The sequence below is a fragment of the Tamandua tetradactyla genome, chromosome 2 (genome assembly GCF_023851605.1).
Source record: "Tamandua tetradactyla isolate mTamTet1 chromosome 2, mTamTet1.pri, whole genome shotgun sequence".
NCBI classification, from domain to species: domain Eukaryota; kingdom Metazoa; phylum Chordata; class Mammalia; order Pilosa; family Myrmecophagidae; genus Tamandua; species Tamandua tetradactyla.
Window position 1 is genome coordinate 33,037,043 of NC_135328.1, and position 19,185 is coordinate 33,056,227.

The 19,185-nt window shown below is 50.1% G+C and overlaps 1 protein-coding gene across 6 annotated transcripts; it reads left to right on the plus strand.

The window, feature by feature from the left end:
- Positions 1 to 7,597: 7,597 nt before the first annotated feature.
- On the plus strand, positions 7,598 to 18,369 carry KIF12 (kinesin family member 12). 6 transcript variants are annotated; one of them, XM_077142478.1, is made up of 19 exons: positions 7,598 to 7,722; positions 7,819 to 7,884; positions 7,974 to 8,052; positions 8,168 to 8,295; positions 8,389 to 8,464; positions 8,756 to 8,890; positions 9,026 to 9,161; positions 9,868 to 9,959; positions 10,149 to 10,299; positions 10,974 to 11,092; positions 11,177 to 11,281; positions 11,871 to 11,973; positions 12,058 to 12,148; positions 12,325 to 12,411; positions 13,567 to 13,657; positions 13,737 to 13,841; positions 14,303 to 14,403; positions 14,495 to 14,664; positions 14,941 to 15,431. In XM_077142478.1, the coding sequence occupies exons 1-19, from the start codon at positions 7,685 to 7,687 to the stop codon at positions 15,054 to 15,056; spliced, it is 1,989 nt and encodes a 662-aa protein (XP_076998593.1). In that variant the 5' UTR covers positions 7,598 to 7,684; the 3' UTR covers positions 15,057 to 15,431. The 6 variants fall into 6 exon arrangements, with proteins under 6 accessions (XP_076998593.1, XP_076998561.1, XP_076998575.1 ...); XM_077142446.1 differs by having other exon boundaries at positions 11,199 to 11,281; positions 11,807 to 11,973; positions 14,495 to 14,604; positions 14,922 to 15,427; XM_077142460.1 differs by having other exon boundaries at positions 14,495 to 14,604; positions 14,922 to 15,326.
- Positions 18,370 to 19,185: the final 816 nt, after the last annotated feature.

The window sequence follows — 19,185 nt, forward strand, 5'->3', positions numbered from 1 at the left end:
AGGACTTGGCTCATCTCAGGATTGCTCATTACTAGCATATAGAAACACTACTGATTTTGGGGTGTTGATCTTGTACCTTGCCACTTTGCTGTTCTCATTTATTAGCTCTAGTAGCTTTGCTGTAGATTTTTCAGTATTTTCAAAATATAATTCAAATAATCTGAAAACAGTTATAGTTGTACTCCTTCATTTCTAATTTGAATGCCTTTTATTTCTTTTTCTTGTCTAAGTGCTCTGGCTAAAACTTCCAATGCAATGTTGAATAACAATGGTGACAGTGAACATCCTTTCCTTGTTCCTGATCTTAGAGGGAAAGTTTTCAGTCTTTCCCCATTGAGGATGATGTTGGCTGTAGGTTTTTCATATATTCCCTTTGTCGTGTTGAGGGTGTTCCCTTCTATTCCTATCCTTTGAAGTGTTTTCATCAAAAAAGGATGTTGAATTTTGACAAATGATTTTTATACATCAATCAAGATGATAATGCTGTTTTTCTGCTTTGATTTGTTCATATGTTGCATTACATTAATTGAGTTTCTTATGTTGAACCATCCTTGCATACCTGGAATAAATCCCACTTGGTCATGTTGTATAATTCTTTTAATGTGCTGCTGGTTTTGATTTGCAAGCATTTTGTTGAGGATTTTTGCATCTATATTCATTAAAGAGATTGGTCTGTAATTTTCATTTCTTGTAGTATCATTGTCTGGCTTTGGTATTAGGGTGATGTTGCCTTCATAGAATGAGTTAGGTAGCTTTCCCTCCTTTTCAATTTTTTTTGAAGAGTTTGAGCAGGATTTGGTACTAATTCTTTCTTGAATGCTTGGTAGAGTTCACATGTGAAGCCATCTGGTCCTGAACTTTTCTTTTTTGGGAGCTTCTTGATGACTGATTCGATCTCTTTACTTGTGATTGGTTTGTTGAGGTCATCTGTTTCTTCTTGAGTCAATGTTGGCTGTTCATGCCTTTCTAGGAAGTTGTCTTGCCTAAAAGGAGGGCCCCCCAGTCTGCCATAAAACCAGGCACCCACAGTTGCCTGTCTCAGTCTCCCTTATTTTAAAAAGATCTTGCCAAATATAAAATTCTTCAGTGGTAGTAATGTCTTTCAGAATTTTAAGTATTTCAATCCACTGCTTCCTTTCTCCGTGGTTTCTGATGAGAAATAGGCACTCAATCTAACTGGGCCTCCCTTCTGTGCAACATATTTTTCTCTTTCAGCTTTCAGAATTCTCTCCTTGTCCTTTGTAGTCAATAGTGTGAGCAACATATGATGGGGTGTATATTCTTCACATTTATTCTGTTTGGTGTTCCCTGGGCTTCTTGGATGTACATTTTCATGTCTTTTGCTAAGTTCGGGAAGTTCTCTGTCATTATTTCTTTTAATATTCCTTCTGCTCATTTCTCTGTTTCTTCTTCTGGGACTCCCATAATGCATATATTGGCTTTCTTGATGGGTTCCCAAAAGCATCTCAGGCTGCTTTTGCTATTTATATTTCTTTTTGTTTCCTGCTCTGCAGACTCACTCATTTCAAGTGTCTTGTCTTTGAATTCACTGATTCTTTCTTCTGCCAGTTCCATTCTACTCTTGAAATCTTCCTGGAAATTATTCATTTCAGTTACTGTAGTTGTCAACTCCAGTAGTTCCTTAGGATTCCTTCTTAAATTTTTCTGTCTCTTGACTATCATATTGCTGAAGCATTGCTTTCCTCATGTCCCTTAGTTCTTTTTCTGTATTTTCCTTTATCTCCTTGAGCATTTTTAAAAAGCATTAGTTTGGTATGTCTACATTCTGGTCTTCTTTGTTTGCTTTATCTAGATTTTTATCCTTTTCTTTTGCATGGATTATCATTTCCTGTTTCTTTGTTTGTCTTGTACTCTTTTGTTGTACACTGTACATTTTAATATTTTTAAGTGTTAATTCTAGGATTTATTCCCTGAGATCACTATGTCCTAATTTTGTAACCAACTGATGAAAAGACAAAATTTTCTGTAGCTTTAGCCCTCCTATCAGGAAAGTCTGTCTGAGTCAATTGCAGTATGCAGGATCTCCCCTGTCTTTCTGAGTCTGTGTCTTGTGCTGGGCTTGTGCTTGTTGGTTGTTTTGGAGTTCCCTTATTTACAGAGATTTGAATGACCCTTCCATTTCCAAGAACACAGACCTCCCTGTAACATGGTAATTTTTTGTTTTTTTGCTTTTTCCAATGTGTCTGAAAGGATTATATACCCTAGAAAAGCCACGTTTTAATCCTGATCCATTTTGTGGATGCAGCCATTACTTTTAATCCCTATTCAGTACTGTAGGTTGGAAATTTGATTATTTCCAAGGAGATGTAACATAGCCAATTATAGTGTACTGGTTTGAAAGGATGTATGTACCCTAGAAAAGCCATGTTTTAATCAAAATCCCATTTCATAAAGGTAGAATAATCCCTATTCAATACTGTATGTTTGAAACTGTAATCAGATCATCTCCCCAGGGATGTGATTCAATTAAGAGTGGTTGCTAAATTGGATTTAGGTGATGACATGTCTCCACCCATTTGGGTGGGTCTTGAGAAGTTTCTGGAGTCCTATAAAAAAGGAAACATTTTGGAGAATGAGAGAGATTCAGAGAGAGCAGAGCAGAACAGCATAGCCATGAGAAGCAGAGTCCACCAGCCAGCAGCCTTTGGAGATGAAGAAGGAAAACGCCTCCTGGGGCGCTCCATGAAGCAGGAAGCCAGGAGAGAAAGCTAGCAGATAATGCTGTGTTCGCCATGTGCCCTTCAAGCCGAGAGAGAAGCCCTGACTGTGTTCACCATGTGCCTTATCACTTGAGAGAGAAACCCTGAACTTCATTGGCCTTCTTGAATCAAGATATCTTTCCCTGGATGCCTGTGATTGGATATTTCTATAGACTTGTTTAATTGGCACATTTTCTCAGCCTTAGAACTGTACACTAGCAACTTATTAATTCCCTTTTTAAAAGCCATTCATTTCTAGTATATTGCATTCTGGCAGCTAGCAAACTAGAACATATAGGTATTAAGCTTTGATTAGAGGGAGATGTAACTCCACCCATTCTGGGTGGGTTTTGATTAGTTTACTGGAATTCTTTAAAAGATGAAACATTTTGGAGAAAGCTTAAGAGCCATGAGATCCACAAGCGCTGAGAGCCCATGCAGCCAGAGACCTTTGGAGATGAAGAAGGAAAATGCCCCTGGGACAGCGTCACAAAACAAGAAGCCTGGAGAGAAAGCTAGCAGATTCGGCTATGTTCATCATGTGCCTTTCCAGTTGAGAGAGAAACCCTGAACTTCATCAGCCTTTCTTGAAGGAAGGTAACCTCTTGTTGGTGATTTAATTTGGACATTTTTATAGGCTGGCTTTATCTATCATAAAGCAAGGGACATTTCCACAGCCTTCGAACTGTAAACTTGCAACTTAATAAATTTCCCCCTTTAAAAGCCATTCTGTTTCTGGTATATCACATTCCAGCAGCTAGCAAACTCAGACATCAAATATCTTCCAACTCCTCCAACCTCATCAGCAATTATGCACATCCCTGCATGTACTCTTAGCTCAGTGCCTTTGCTATCTTTCCCCAAGGTTAATGTCATGGGAAGTTGTGCCCAGAGAGACAAACATCAAGAACAGTTAACTTTGTTGGTAATCATGTGTATGCACCCTCTTGACTCCATGCCTTCTCTGTCTATGCCCACTACAAAACCCTGCCTTCCTTTCTGATCAGTGTGGACCATCATGGCAAGGAATTGCTGTCTCTTCTCCAACTTCCTAGGACTAGGATCCCATATAAATCCCCAATAAACCCTCTATCTTACTCACCAAGCTGAACTTGTCTGAGCGGTATTGGGTCTGTTGTACCCCTCGCAGTTTGGTGGAAGGCTGTCTTTTTACACAGCCCCTTGCCTTACTTGGAATACTCCCTCTCCTGAGTATTAAAGCAGGAAACCCTTTGCCCCATACTGTCTCTATAGTGTCTTGCACTCCTTTCATTGTCTCAAGCTGCTTTTTCCTAGAGGACAAATTCTTGGAGGAGGGGCACACTGGAAAGGAGTTTCCCAAGTCAGACTTTACCAGCCAAAAGAGGGCCAGGTGCCTGGGAAGGGGGCACAGGCCAGCTCCAAAGTGCCCTTGGGAGGCAATCAGGAAGAGTGCCAAGAGCATCTTCTGCAGCTTTTCAAAGCCAAGCTTTCTGGGCCTTCCCAGCAAGCGCAGCCACCACAATTTACCTTCAGTTCGTACTTTTGTCACTTTCCAAACAATTGAAAATCCTGTAAGGAACTAAACTCCATTCATCCTTCCTATACTTTGTACTATCATCATGTACTTTTACTTCTATAGATATTATACTTGCAACAAGAAATTAGTATTATTTTTCTTTCAAACAATAAAAATTTTATATTCCCTATATTCATTCTTTCTGCTTTTCTTTATTCTTTCTTGCAGTTCCATGCTTCCATATACAATCATTTTTTCCCAACCTAAAAAATACTTCCTTTAGTATTTCTTGTCATATTAATCAACTGGAGGTGAATTATCTCAGCTTTTACTTGTAAAAATGTTCTTATTTCATCTACATTTGTAAAGGACACCTTTCTTAGGCATAGAATTCTAGGCTAATAACTTTCAGAACTTTAAAGATACCATTCTATTGTCTACTTGTAACCATAGTTTTGGCTGAAAAGTCAGTCATCAGTCTTATTGTTGCTGCTTTGAAGGTTATGTGTATCTTTCCTATCACTGCTTTTAAGGTTTACTCTTTGTCGTTGGTTTTGAACCATTTTAAGATATTCCTAGATGTGGTTTTCTTTATATTCATTCTGCTTTCTCTTACACACCACATCCAATATTTCAGCAAATCTTGATGACTCTTTATTCAACACATATTCAAAGCCTGATTACTTTATCATGACCTCCATTATCACCACCCCTGGTCTGAGCCACCATCATCACTCACCTGGGACATTGTAATATTCTCCTAACTGGTCTTCCTACTCCTGCCCTTGGCCCCTCTATTGACTCTTTTCTACACTGCAGCCAGAGTTATCCTTTTAAAACATAGGCCAGATCATGTTACTGTACTCAGAACCCTCCAGTGAGCCAAGGTCCTGATAGTGACCAATGAGGCTGTTCATGATCCATTTCCCAGTACCTCTGTGATCTCATATACACCACTCTCCCCATGCTGACTCTGCTCTAGCTACCCTGGTCTTCTTTCTGTTCCTTGAACACACTAGTCATGCTCCCACCTCAGGACCTTTGCATTGGGTCTTCCCTCACATGGAATAATCTTCTCCCACTTTCTATTTGGCTAAATTGCTCTCCTCCTTGAGGTCTCAATGTCACCTTCTAATGCCCATACTATTTTACACAATTACAACCTTCTACATGCCCCCCCAACTCCTCTCATAGCACTCCTCAGCTTCTAACATACTATGGAAATTATTTATATGCCTATTTTTTAGTTTTTGTTTCTCTCATCTCACTTGAAGATAAGCCCCACAAGAGCAGGGAATTTTTTTAAAAAATATATTCTATTCACTGATATGACTTAGTACCTAGAATGATGTCTGAGATATATGGAGGCTTATAAATAATTGTTGAATGAATGTGCAATTTAAGGGTAGCTGATGTCCACACTCACTGTTAGAAAACAGAATTGGAACTCTTCTTTCTGCTTGTGGACATTCAACTGTATATATGTTCTGATCCCATTTGGGGAGCCTGGTACAAAGTCCCCATTAAACAGCTCATCACACTTCCAACATGTGCATATCCCCTATCTCTGTTCTTTTATCAAGCTCTTCAGCGTGGCTCATCTCAGTCCCCTGTGAGGAGGGACAACAATCTGATTATGTGCACTAAGGTGTGAATGATGAAGAGTCCTCAAGCCTTTTAAAGAAATTTAAAGGAGAGATTTGTTCACTTACAGAGTTTACAACTGAAAAAGGCAGCCTGCTATAGCAGACAGCATTGGGACCTAGAGTCCATAGCTCTAGATCTGAACTCTCACTTCTGCCATTTACAGCTGCTTTCACATTAGACAACCTCCTTTCCTGATCTCAGTTTTTTCATATGAAAAAAAAAAAACTGGGATAGTAATTCTTACCCTATTTGCCTCAAGGTAATCAACTAAGGAACCTCAAAGTTGAAAAGTATTAGAGATCATCTAGGGACTTTAATTTTTACGTTTAGATAATTCTTCACAATTTACAAATCACTTCAATTACACTGCCTCATTTAATTGACTGAACAGCCAAGTTAAATAGGGTTGGGATCACTCACCTGAGGACAAGAAAGGGGAAGTGACTTGCCCAAGGCTCAGTGGCATGTTAGTGGTAGAGCTCAGGGCAGGTGGGTCTTTACTCTTCATAACTCTCCCTGTGGATCCAACTAGAAGCCCCTATAACCAAAAGTTCAACCAGCTCCTGCTTGCACACCTCAGGTTCATGAGGCGCTCACTGTCTCTCGGAAAAGTCCATTACCCAGCAGGTGGCTCTGAGAGTTGTCTGTCATTTGTGATGGTGTAGTGTCACACTGGGAGGGGGTGATTATTAGGGTGTTTGCCCTAATGCATATGTGGAGGGAGAGGAGGTTATAGAAATATTCACAAAACTTACAGAGACAGCTAGAAACATCTTTTTATAATGCCAGTTTGATCACATCGCTTCTGGGCTTGCAGCCCTTCAGAGGGTTCTGGTTACCTGAAGGGTGAGTCTAAACCCCTTGACCGGCCCTGCACAATTTGGGGGCCCAGCCTCAAACCACCTTCCCTGCCAACACACACTGAAACATTCTCACCTCGCTGTACCCATTGCTCCTAAAGGTCTCTGAGCTCCCCTAAAAGCCTCTGAACACTAGATTGTGCTCGTCTGTCACCCAGCCAGACTGTGAGCTCAGAAGGGGTCACGTTGTTTGCCCCAGTGCCCAGTATGGAGGGCTGGGACAGAATGGGTGATTGGTCACAGACATCTCTGCTGCTCTCACCAGCCAGACTAGGAGAAGGTTACACAATCAAGTGGATGGCAGATCACGCTTTGGCATTGGAGAGGTGGTAGCCCCACATTTAACCAGATGCTCCGTACCTGCTCTCCGCTCAGCTTAGGGACTCTGTCCAGCCAGGTCTTTCCCAGAGCTGAGACCTGGGGTCCTTCCTCCCTTCCAGGTCCCTCTCTTCCCTGGACCCTGGGCCCTGAGCTGAGCAGAACCTGAAGCTCCTTGGCTGCCTAGAGGACAGGGAGAAGTAAAGGGAGAGGATTACTGGGTGTGTGGGGAGAGAGCAAGAAAGCAGGAAGAGTCTGGTCCTTGTTCTGCCCAGGCTCTCTGCCTCGCCTCGACTGAGTCTTTCCCATCCCCACCTAAGCATCCCCATGTATTCGGGCAGGAGTCTGTTCCGGGTGGTCCCAAGAGTCCCTCCAAACCCAGGGATTTTCAGACTCTAGAACTCTCTAACTAGAGGCCTCCTAGCTTGGGAAAGACTTCCTCCACGGAAGATGTGGGGGGTAGGTAAATCTTTAACTAGCTAGCCCTGGGCGGGCAGGAGCCTTTCCGGATGGACGGCTGCCTGGGATGGGGGCTGGGAGTGGGAGGCGTAAGGGATGTGCAGCCAGTCCGGGGTGGATGGGGAAGGGGGTATTGGGCGGGGGCACAGAGAAGCGAGGCTGGGGCGGAACTAGCTCCGTGTATGGAGCAGGATATGGAGGAGCGCGGGTCCCCTGACGGGTAAGCAGAGCTCTAGGCAGGTTCAGGGAGCCCTGCACGCCACGGCCAGCAGGGAAATAGAGGGCACAGGCATGGTAACGCGTGTTGCTGCCACAGGGACCCAGCACGGAGCGTGGAGCAGGGCCCAGAGGGGCCGGAAACGCCCATCCAGGTGGTGCTCAGGTGGGTGTAGGTTACTTGGGAGGGAGTGGGGCTAGGAAGGGGCAGATGGAGACACCAGGAGGGACCGTTGCCCACCCATGGGTCCGCAGGGTGCGTCCCATGAGCAAGGCCGAGCTACGTCGAGGGGAACAGAGCGCGCTGCACTGCTCAGGACCCCGGACCTTGCAGGTAAGAACCCATACACCCCAAACCACCCCAAAGATGGTCGGTCCCTTCCCCCAAGCAACTTTGCCCAGGCCAAGGCCCCCAGCGTGCCCCGCCCCCGCCCGCCCCTCCCTCCCAGGTGAGCCCCCCCGGGGGCGGCCCCGACGTGGCGTTCCGCTTCGGCGCGGTGCTGGACGCGGCGCGCACGCAGGAGGACGTGTTCCGGGCGTGCGGCGTGCGGCGCCTGGGCGAGCTGGCGCTGCGCGGGTGAGTGAGCGACGCGTCGCCCCCCTCCGCCCCCCGCCCCGCCACCCGGTCCCCGCCGCCGCCCGGCTCCAGCCGCACCCCTGCCGCCCGCAGCTTCTCCTGCACCGTCTTCACCTTTGGCCAGACCGGCTCCGGGAAGACGTACACCCTGACCGGACCCCCTCCCCAGGTGCGCCAACCGCACGTGGGCACCCGGCGGCCCGCGGGGTGGGGGTGGGGGGCTGGAAGCTCTAAGGACTCGCCCAATGTGGAGCTGGAGCTTCGAATCGAAGAGGACTGGGGTTCACTTTGGCCCCTTTATTTACTAACTCTCCGCTTCCTCACCTGTAAAATGGAGTAGTGCTGACTGTGAAAATTGAGATGTGGGAATTTGGCACATTTCCTGGCCCTCTACAAGGGTAGCTGTTGGCTGTGATGATGCTGATAACCCAGTCCCAGGCTCAGCTCTTTTGGCCCCCAGGGCGAGGGGGTGCCCGTACCCCCCAGCCTGGCTGGAGTCACGCAGAGGACCTTCGCCTGGCTGTTAGACCGCACGCAGCACCTGGAAGCCCCCGTCACCCTCCGCGTCTCCTACCTGGAGATTTACAACGAGCAGGTAGAGGCAGTGAGATGAGAGGAAAGCCTTCAAGGAAAAGGAAGTATTTCTTTCCAAGGAGCAGGGGTAAGGAGTTCAGTAAGGTGTGGGGATGGAGGAACATGGATGCACACTCTCTGCCCTCTCACCTCCCAGGTTCGGGACTTGCTGAGCCTGGGGCCCCCTCGGCCCCTCCCTGTCCGCTGGAACAAGACCCGGGGCTTCTTTGTGGAGCAGCTGCGGGTGGTAGAGTTTGGGAATTTAGAATCCCTGATGGAACTTCTGCAAATGGGTGAGGAGAGCTTTGGGGGGGTGGGGAGGGGGGTCCATTCCTTAAGCCTTCATGAGTGTGTACTGGGGGCCCCGGACTGCAGCTGTGGATTCAGAGGTGGCTGTTGTGGGAACAGAGGTCAGCGGACCAACAATTCATAGAGATGGCCCAGGGAGCTGACTCTGCCTTCCAAACTCCTTCTGGCCCACCCCTGCTCTCCAGCCCTGGGCCTCTGCCTCAGTTGGCCTCATTCTTGTTCACCCAGAGGGATCTTTCCACCTTGATATTCTCCCTTTCCTACCTGATTTCTTCTGTGTAGCACACTGTGCCTCCCCCCTACTCCAGACCTTCCCTGGCCCCCATTGCCGGCCTCATTCATTCATTCATTACCTACCCATGGCAGACACTGGGGACACTGAGCGTTGTGCAGCCTCCTGGCTGTTCTCTGCCTCAGTCTCTCTCTCCCTCCACACAGCAATAGCAGAGATAATTATGAATTGTGAACCTGACTTATTCTTCTGATCCGCTCCCTCCATTCCCATTTCACCACTCTGTGCTAGTCAAACCCAGGATCCCATCATTCCCTCCCACAACCAGTCTCCACTCCCCTGCCTCAGTGCCTTTGCACAGGTTGGTCCCTCTGCAAGGATGCCTTTGTTCCTTTGTCTTCACTGGTGACTACCTGCTCTTCCTACCAGGTCAAGGTCCTGATGTTCTTCTCCTCCAGGTCTTAGCCGTCGAAGGAGCTCCACTCACACCCTAAACCGGGCCTCCAGCCGCAGCCATGCCCTGCTCACACTCTACATCACCCACCAAACTGTGAGTGCCCCAGCTTTGGGAAGGAGCTGGCCCAGGGTCACCCAGCAAGGGTTGGGCTGCGAATCTTGAAACCCTCTTGAAATGTATGCACATGAGGTAATGGTGGAATCCCTTGGCTTTGTGATCGTGTGACTGTGATGAGGACCACCCCTCGCAAGTCCTCACCAGGCCCTGATTCTCTCCCCCCAGCGGATGCCTCCCCTGGATCCCAGGGAGCTTCCTGCTGGTGGGAAGCTGTGCTTTGTGGACCTGGCAGGCAGTGAGAAGGTGGCAGCCACAGGATCCTGTGGGGAGCTGATGCTTGAGGCCAACAGCATCAACCGCAGCCTGCTGGCCCTGGGTGAGACCTGGGGACCAGCTGACCTAGTTTCCTGAGCCCCTCCTCTACCCCTGACCTGTAGCCGTCCACAGTGGGAGAAACCAGAAAAGTTAGGGTGCATAGGAGGGATTAAAGAGCTGTGATCCAGAACTCAGGGGTCCCATGCTGGCCCCAGACCGGCTGCTGCCCCTCTGTGCCTCCCCTCTTAGAGCTTTGTTTGTGAATCAATAAGGGACGCTCAAGTTATATTCTAATGTGGGAGGTAGAATCACTCAACTGTATGGAGAGCCCCCAGAGACATTCAACTTGTTCTTTGTGAATCTGAGGAAACTGAGGCCCTGTGAGGGGTGGGGAGTCTCCCTCCCTCCCTCCCTCCCTCCTGCAGGTTGTTGGACCTTGAGATCCTTCAGGGCTGGGGCCTGGGCATTCCTCTGTGGCTCACCTGGGGGATGCTCAGGGAATTCTTCATTCGGTCCACATGCTAGCCATTTCCCAAGCCCCTGCCTAGTGCCAGGCCCTTTGCATTGGACAGGGCCGTGTCTGCTCTTGCAGAGCCCCAGTCTGGTGATGCAAAAAGAGGTCATGCAGAAATACTGTGGCTTTTTAGAGTCACACAGGCCTGAGTGGAACTGTAGACCAGCTGGGTGGTTGTGGGTGAGGAGTGTAACCTTTCTGGCCTTGCTCTCCCCACCCAGGTCAGTGCATCTCCCTGCTTCTGGATCCACAGCGGAAACAAAGCCACATCCCCTTCCGGGACAGCAAGCTCACCAAGCTGCTGGCGGACTCCCTGGGGGGCCATGGGGTCACCCTCATGGTACCCAAAGGTGGTTGGCAGGGAGGGCTGGGTCTTGAGGGAGTGGCTCCCAGAGAGGAGCCCTCAGTGTGGGGTGCTCCCCAGGTGGCCTGCGTGTCACCTTCAGCCCAGTGCCTTCCGGAGACGCTCAGTACCCTGCGATATGCAAGTCGAGCTCAGCGGGTCACCACCCGGCCGCAGGCCCTCAAGGTGAATGGAGGGAGACCCAGCAAGGACAGACAGGGGAGGTGACTGGGCATCAGGCCACAACTGGAGCCAGAGTTGACATCATGCTTGAAGCCTGGGACTGGGTCAGGGTTGAGACTAGGGTTGGAATTCTGGAGATGGGGGCATGGTTGGGTAGGGTGAGGGCAGGATCCTGGCCATTGCTAGAGTAGGCCTACGGTTAGGGACTGATTTGAGGTGTGACTCATGGTCCAACCAGGATCTCACTTGCTGTCGCAGTTAAGTCTGAGTTGACCTGGGATCTGACGTGGAGTCTTGTTTGAAATCAGAATCTGGGCCAAGGTCTAGACAGACTCGAGTTCAGGGTTGGACTTAGAGGCAGGTCCAGCACATATTGTGACCCTCCAGGCCTTCAGCCAAGGCCATATAGCACCTTGATGCACTTAGGAAATGGCATCCCCTCCAGGCAGATGCAGCCTTGGGCCAGGAAGCAAGGCTGTAGAGGGAGCATTGGGGTGGATTCAGTCCCCACTCACTCTCCGCACCCAGAAGCCCTTATGCAGTGCACAGCCTGTACACCCTTGAATGGAGGCTCTGGACCACTGTCCCGCAGAGCCCCAGAGTGAGACAGCCCCAGCATTTGGAGACTGAGATGCTGCAGCTCCAGGAGGAGAACCGTCGCCTGAGGACCCAGCTGGACCAAAAGGACCCCAAGGGTATGAACTCCCTGGGGACAGAGGTTGGGTGTGGACAGGGTCTGGGGCTCCCAGCAAATCCAGCTACCTGCCCTTTCCTTGTAGCATCAGGGCTCAGTGGTGCCCAGGTGGCCTGGGCCCAGCGGAACCTCTACGGGATGCTGCAGGAGTTCATGCTGGAGAATGAGAGGCTCAGGTGGGGAGCAGCCTTCTGCATGGGGGGCTCTGTGCCCATGCCTTCTCTTCCTGGTCCCAGCTCCCCATCTGTCCCCCAGCTACCTCCTGCCGCTGGTACTTTGCTGCAGCAAGGAGGGACTAACTAGATCCCCCACAAGCCTCTTTTCACCCTCCTTGGGGCCTGCTCCTCTCCAGGAAAGAAAAGAGCCAGCTGCAGAGCAGCCGGAACCTGGCCCAGAAGGAGCAGCGTGTCCTGGCCAAGCAGGTCCGTGAGCTGGAGAGGTGAGCCGCCAGCCTGGGGACAGGCCTTGGGACAGAGGGCAGACAGGAAAGTGCAGTGGTTGAGTGTCTTTCCTCTGGAACCAGATTACCTGGGTTCAAACTCCATCTCTGCTGCCTGCTAGCTGTGTAACCCTGAGCAAGTCACCGCCCCAGTCTCCTCTTCTGTAAAATGGGGTCATAATAGTGCCGACCTTGTGGGGTTGTCTTATGTTGTTGTTGTTGTTTTAAACATTTTTTATTGTGAAATATGACATGTATACAAAAAAAAGCAATAAATTTCAAAGTACATTGGAACAGATAGTTGTAGAACAGATTTCAGAGTTTGATAAGGGTTATTGTTTCACCATTTTAGGTTTTTCCTTCTAGCTGCTCCAAGACACTGGAGACTAAAAGAAGTATCAATATAATGATTCAGCAGTCATACTCATTTGTTACATCCTTCCTTCTCTGTATAACTCCACCTTCTCCTTTGACCCTTCTCCCAGTCTGTAGGGGGTATTTGGGCTATGCCCATTCTAACTTCTTTATGTTGTAAAGGGCTGTTGATAATATGGGATAGGGGGATGGAACTAGTTGACGTTCTGGAGAGGCTGGCCCTTCTGGGTTTCAGAGCTTATCTAGCCTAGGAACCCATTTGGAGGCTGTTGTTTTCTGGAAAGTCATCTTAGGCCGTGAAAGTTTTGAGGATCTCAGATAGAGCCCTAGGTGTTCTGTAGGGGTAACAGGAATGGTTTTGGTTGGGGTTTGACAAACCATGGCCATTAGCAATATCTAGCTGAAGCTTACATAAGAGCAGTCCCCAGAATTAACCTCGCAACTCCATTTGAACTCTCTTATTCACTGATACCTTATTTTGTTACATTTCTTTTTCCCCTTTTGGTCAGGAAGGCATTGAGGATTCCACGGTGCCAGGGCCAGACTCATCCCTAAGAGTCATGTCCCATGTTGCCAGGGAGACTCACACACATGGATGTCATGTACTTGTAGGGTTGTTCTAAAGACTGGATTAAATGAATTTATATGTAAAACATAGAGTCTGGTGATCAGGCCCTAGTAGGTGTTCTCTAAGTGTTTGTTAAATAAAGGGGAATTTGGGGTCCAGCCTCAGGGGGTGGAGTTTGGGGGCTGTAGGCACAAATCCCCTATTCTTTCCAGGTGCCTTCTCTCTGCCTGCTGTCGTCACCAGCTGGATCCAGGCCCAGCCCCACCATGTCCCTTCTTGATGGTGCCATCTCCCCACTGCTATGTGTGTCACTGTCCATCTGGGAGGGGGGAGGAGCAAGGAGCAAGGACATCACAGGAGCCTCTGATGCATCCTCTTGCAGGCACAGCCACCCCTTTGCTCCTGCGCCTGCTGCCACATCTGTCCCCTGTGCCGAGCTCCTCTGGCCCACTGGGCCTGCCCTTGGAGGAAGCTCCACCTGCCCCAGGTAGGAAAGGCCAGAGAAGGAGTGAGGGAAGGCTGGGAGCACTGGAGAGCTTGATCTTGGGGGTTGGTGAGCCAGGAGGCTCCAGAAGCTCCAGAGATTCCACTCTCATTTGCTCATTCACTTATTCATTCTCTTACACATTTAACCTATCTCATTCACTAACTCTCCCCTAAGCATCTTGCTTTAAGCCCTCCCCTGTTCTTGGTGCTGAAGGTTCAGAGATTAACCAGTTGGGAAGCCTGCCCTCAGGGGCCCTCCAGTCTCAGGAAAGGATGTTACAGGGGTAACCTGGTGCCTCCCCCAGAATTGACCAAGACCCTGCCCCCTTATGCCCACCTGATGCTCTTGGCACCCTGAGGGGTGAGAGTGGTAGGGGTGAGGTGCTATGGCCAGCACCAGGAAATGGGGCACAGGGAGGCAGGACTGTGGTCACCCAGTGTGGGCTCTGGTCTCTCCTGCAGGTGTTTGACCCTGAGGCCCCACCCAGCATGCCCCTGTCTGCCCGGCACCCACCCTGGGCACCTCCAAGCAGTCCTGCCTCTGCTAAATGCCCAAGAGAGAGGTGGGCCTGGCTCTTGGGCACTGGGGGGTGAGGAGGAGGCAGCCTGGGGAACTTGGAGGGTCACATCCCTGTCCCCAACTCACTGGCCTAGGAGTCACAGCGACAGGGCTCAGACCCAGGTCCTGGTGGAGATGCTGACTGAGAAGGAGGTGGTACCCTCTGCACCCCCCCTGCCCCTGAGCATATCACCTGTGCTGAGAGGTGAGAAGGGAGAGAGGGAGGGGCCACTTTTATTCTTTGACCCACCCTCTCCAGGCCTCAGTCTTCCCAACTCTGAAATGGGGTGGATGTTCAGAGGTGATTTCTAAGATCTTTTCTAGTTCCCAATCTCAGAATTCTCTTTCTGGGGCCACTTGCATGTCCACATGTCTCCTGGGGCCCATGGTGTGTTTGTGTGTGTGTGTATGTGTGTGTGTGCATGTGTGTGTAGTGGGTCCCACCTGAGGTTTCAGAGGATGTTGGGACTAGGATGGGCCTGGATGGGGAGCACCGGCCTCTAGTGTTACCGTGCTTCTTAGAGGGGCCTGGGGTGGCAAGCCCGCAGACTGGAGGCCCTCCGAAACCAGATTGGCAGCTCCCTGCGATGCGGCCGGAGCCAGCCACCCCCCAGCAAGGGCGCATGGAGCCCCAGCCGAATCCTTCCTCCCTGCTGAGGGCAAAGTGGAAACCAAGGAGACTGCTGGGTGGCCTTGGGCCATGACTTTGCACCCCCTGGGGCTTCCATCTCCCCACCAGTGCAGTGGGAGTGGCAGCTGGGCTGGGCAGAGTACAGGTCCCAGGGCTGCAGTAAGGGCTGGTGGGGGTCAAAGGAATGGTGCTCTCGAGACCACAGGAAATGAGCCTGGATTCAGGAAAAAACTGGGCGCGGGTGGTGAAATATGTGAATAAAGAGAAACAGCTCCAAGTCTGCTTGGTCCTTTTCTCCAGAGCATTCAGTTCCTTCTCTACAGGGCAGGGGGGCAGGGAGCTCTGAGAAAGGAGGGCTTCTTAGGGGGCAGTCTGAGGAGTAAGAAGGGCTTTTAGCAGAGGTGCGTGTCCCCTTCTGATTTGGAATGTCCCAGGTTCCTGTCTCCTCCCATGTAATATATGAATTTTAATTGAGCAGCTACTACGCACTGCTGGGCAGGCATGGAGGGACACGGTGGCAGCATCTCCTTCGAGGAGGCATGAGGGGATCTGGTTTAGCCTTGCGCTGCAGCAGGTGGTGGCTTGAGAAACTCACTCTGCCACCTGTGTGTGTCCTGGTGGGACTCAGTGCCTGGCTTCCAATGCCCCAGACCTGCCCTGGGTTTAACCGCCCCCACCCCCCAGACCACTTTCTGCCTTTTGGTTAATTAAATGAGGGACATGGCTCTCCAACCCACTGAGTTCTAATGATTTCTGGCCTCAGTACCTGGTGGGTGCCCTGAGTCCAAACACAACCTGAGCAATTGAGGGTGGGAGACGGAGGGACTCATTACAGGAAAAGCTATGTGGTCAGCCTAACTCCTGTTCATAGGAGACCCATGTGGACCCTCCCTCCCTCCCTCCCTTCCTTCTCTCCCACTAGCAACAACTGCAAACCAAGTTTTAGGTGGCAAACAGGACCAACAAGGAACAAGGAGACTTTACTCAGGGAGCTCGTGGACTGGTGGGGGGACAGACAGACAGACAATTACAACCCTACTCCCTGTTGGGGAGATGGGGTCAGGAGCAGAGGCCTGGAGTTCGAGCTTGTCCATAGGTAGAGGAGACAGAAACAGTTTGGGGAGTCACCAGGCTAGATGAGTATTTAGATTACGTTGGCCACTTGCAGGAGGTGGACTTACCATGAGAGAGGGTGGCTGGGAGTAGAGGAGCCCAGGAAAGTGACCCCTGCCAAAAGGAAAGGAGACCCCTTAGCCAGGAGTACCTGAGTCAGGCCTAAGGTTAGGCATCCCTTGAGGTTTGGTCCCTGGGCTTGCCCGGGCCCCAAGCAGGGCTGGCCTCAGCCACAGGCTTCGGGAACAATGGGGGTGCAGCAGGCCAAGGTCAAAGGACAGGACAGGATGCAGCCGGAAACCTGGGGGTGCTGGAGGGAGGTCACAGCCATCATCTAGAAGAGCTTCTCAGACTTGCCTGCAGGCCTGGCCTGAGGAAATCAGGACCTGCCCCTGACATCTCCCCCCACACACATACACTGCATACCCATGCAAGAAAAGACTTAGTGCTCTTCTACCCCACTTTCTGGAAAGTAGCCCCTGGGAAGTTCCCTCGTTGTACCCCTTCTCCCTGGGGGATTGAGGACCTTCAGCTCTGCACCAAGTGTGCTGTGTGACTTGAGGGAGGCTACTGGCCCTCTCTGGGCCTCCCCTACTTTAGGGCCTCTGACTACTGAGTCCATGCAGGGTCAGTCCCCAAAGCTGGGGCAAGCGAGTCAGCCCAGGTTAGATCCACCAGCAGCCAGGTAGTGAGAGGCAAGCCTCATGAGTGGATGCTCAGGGTTTCAACATGGGACAGAGAGAGCCACTGTGAAGCAGAGCCCAGGGATGGGGGGCAATAGCCAGACACCACAGAAGGCCAGACCAGGTGGAGCGGGCTGTGGCTAAACACACAGACTACGTCACGTGAGTGTAAACCCATCTTCGTCACTTATCCCTGAGTGATCCTTGGCGAATGACTTAACTGCTCTGAGCCTGAGACCATCTGCAGAATAGGCGTAATAAGAACAGCCCCTTCATGGGCTGTTGTGGGAATTAAATCCCCAAATATATAGAAAGAATGTAGCATGAGGCTTCACCTGTAGCAGATGATTTAACTTCAAGAAGCAACTTTTAACCAACGTGACCATTTGACAGAATTGACAATCTGGGTGCAAAAAATTATCCATTCATTCAGCATATATATATCAGGAACCTACTATGGGCCAGCATCGAAGAAAGCATAAAAATTTGAAACACGGACAATAAATAATAAAATGGACAAAGTAAGTGAGATGCCAGGTGGTGCTGGTGGAGGAAGATATAGTAGGGATTGCTCTCTGCCAGGATAGGGGTACAATTCTAAATTGGAGGGGAGGGGGTGGTGTCAGGAAAGGACTCCTGGAGGTATTGGTGTGACAACCTGAAGAAAATGAGAAGACCAGCCTTATTAATGTCATAAAGTCAACATTTGTCTCATCTTGGTAATTTTAATGCCACATCAGGTGGTTTGGCAAGTTTATGCTTGGGCTCCTTCCCACCCCCAGAACCCCGGTCCTTATCTCTCTCCCTGTGTTTTGACCCTCCTCGCTGGGAGGTCTTCAGCCTCAGGCAGGAGAGGGCCCTGGCACTAAGCGTGGGAGCTTTCCTTAGTTGTGGAGGGAAGATGAATGGGGACCACCCAGGGGGACCATGGCCGGCCGCTGCTGCTTCGTGTTTGGACAGTTCCTTCCCTGCTGGAGTCAGCCTTGATTTTCCAGTTTCTTAGTTCCAGCTCAGGCTCCACCTCAGCAAACGCCCCACTTCCTTTTCCATAGACAGTGCTCCCAAGGGGACTGGCTTCCACCGCCCCCACTTCCTAACTGCGAGTGGACCCTCAGTCAGCATTCTCACTCCAGAGCTGCCAGTTGGCTCCATGTGTTCCCTAGGACTCGCAGAAACTAATAGCCATTACTGAAACCTCAAAGATTGTAGCTCGGAGCCTTGAAAGCTACAGACCTTCTGTTAGACTGCTGAAACTTGGGGGCTAGTTTCTGGACCTCTGAAACATGGTAGGAGTTCTCCAGACTGTCAAACTTCAGAGAGGAGGAGGGTCTCTGGTGCGTCAGAATTTTAGGGTTGACGGGCAGCCCTTCGGAATCTTGAAGAATTACAAATCCTTGGAAGATCTCTTGGAAAATTTTAAAATGGTGTAGAATTTGGGAGGGATTCTCTGGAATTTTTTTTGCAGGGGTGGTTCTCCGGAAATCTACCCTCCAGAAGGAGTCCCCGAACTTGGAAGATCATCCGTGAGTTTCCAGAATGCTGGCAGCGCTCTCTGAAGAAGAAAGTGACCTGGATGTCTGGACCTCTGGTTGAATTCCCCAGATCCTTGGGGACTTCAGCTCTTGGAGAATGCTGAACCGGGAGTCATGGCTCACAGCATTGCCCTGGGACAGCAGAAGCTCCAGGAAGAACACGCCTGTGGAGACGTGTGTTTAAAAGCCTGTGCGGTTTCCTCCAGGGACCACCCCAGGCAGACTCTGGGAGAGGCTGTGAAAACCCTCTTGAGCACACCACATGCTCGCCTTTCCCTGCTCCAGCCGCACCAGCCCTCCGTCAGCATCTAAGAGGTGTCCTGCTCTTTCTTGCTCAGGGTCTTTCTTCCCTTTGCCCCCAATTCATACTTACCCAGTTTCATGGACAACAGGTTGACTTCAGCCCCTTCAAAGGGTATTTTGATTCCTCTTAGATGACATTTTTTCCCTTTTCTCTTTCCTTTTTGAGCTTCCGAAGACTCTCTTCCTTTATTTTAGGTAAACAGACCTGGTGGGTGGCAGGGGGCAGCAGAGGTGATCTTGCTGTGAATCAAAGGTCAAGTCCAGAAGCAGTTGAGGGCAGGTGTGGTGCTGTGGTTGGGGATGACGGTTGGAGTGAGTCAGGAGGCCTGGGTTTTAAGCCTGGCTCTGCCGCAGACCTACCATGTGAGCAGGACAAGTTCCTCAGCCACAGCTGGCAGCTACACTCCCAGCCAGCAAGGGAGACCTAGGAAAGGCAGAGGCGTCTTCCTCGAGAGCCTTCATTCAGTTTGTGGCTCTGGTCCTGCAGTCTCACAATAATTTATCACCCATTTCATGCTCTGCTA

Bases quoted from the DNA above. Each gene is read 5' to 3' on its own strand.
- KIF12 (XM_077142441.1), top strand. From the start codon at position 7,685: ATGGAGCAGGATATGGAGGAGCGCGGGTCCCCTGACGG. The intron at 7,723-7,818 runs GTAAGCAGAGCT...TTGCTGCCACAG, and splicing joins GAGCGCGGGTCCCCTGACGG to GGACCCAGCACGGAGCGTGG. The intron at 9,960-10,148 runs GTGAGTGCCCCA...CTCTCCCCCCAG, and splicing joins TCTACATCACCCACCAAACT to CGGATGCCTCCCCTGGATCC.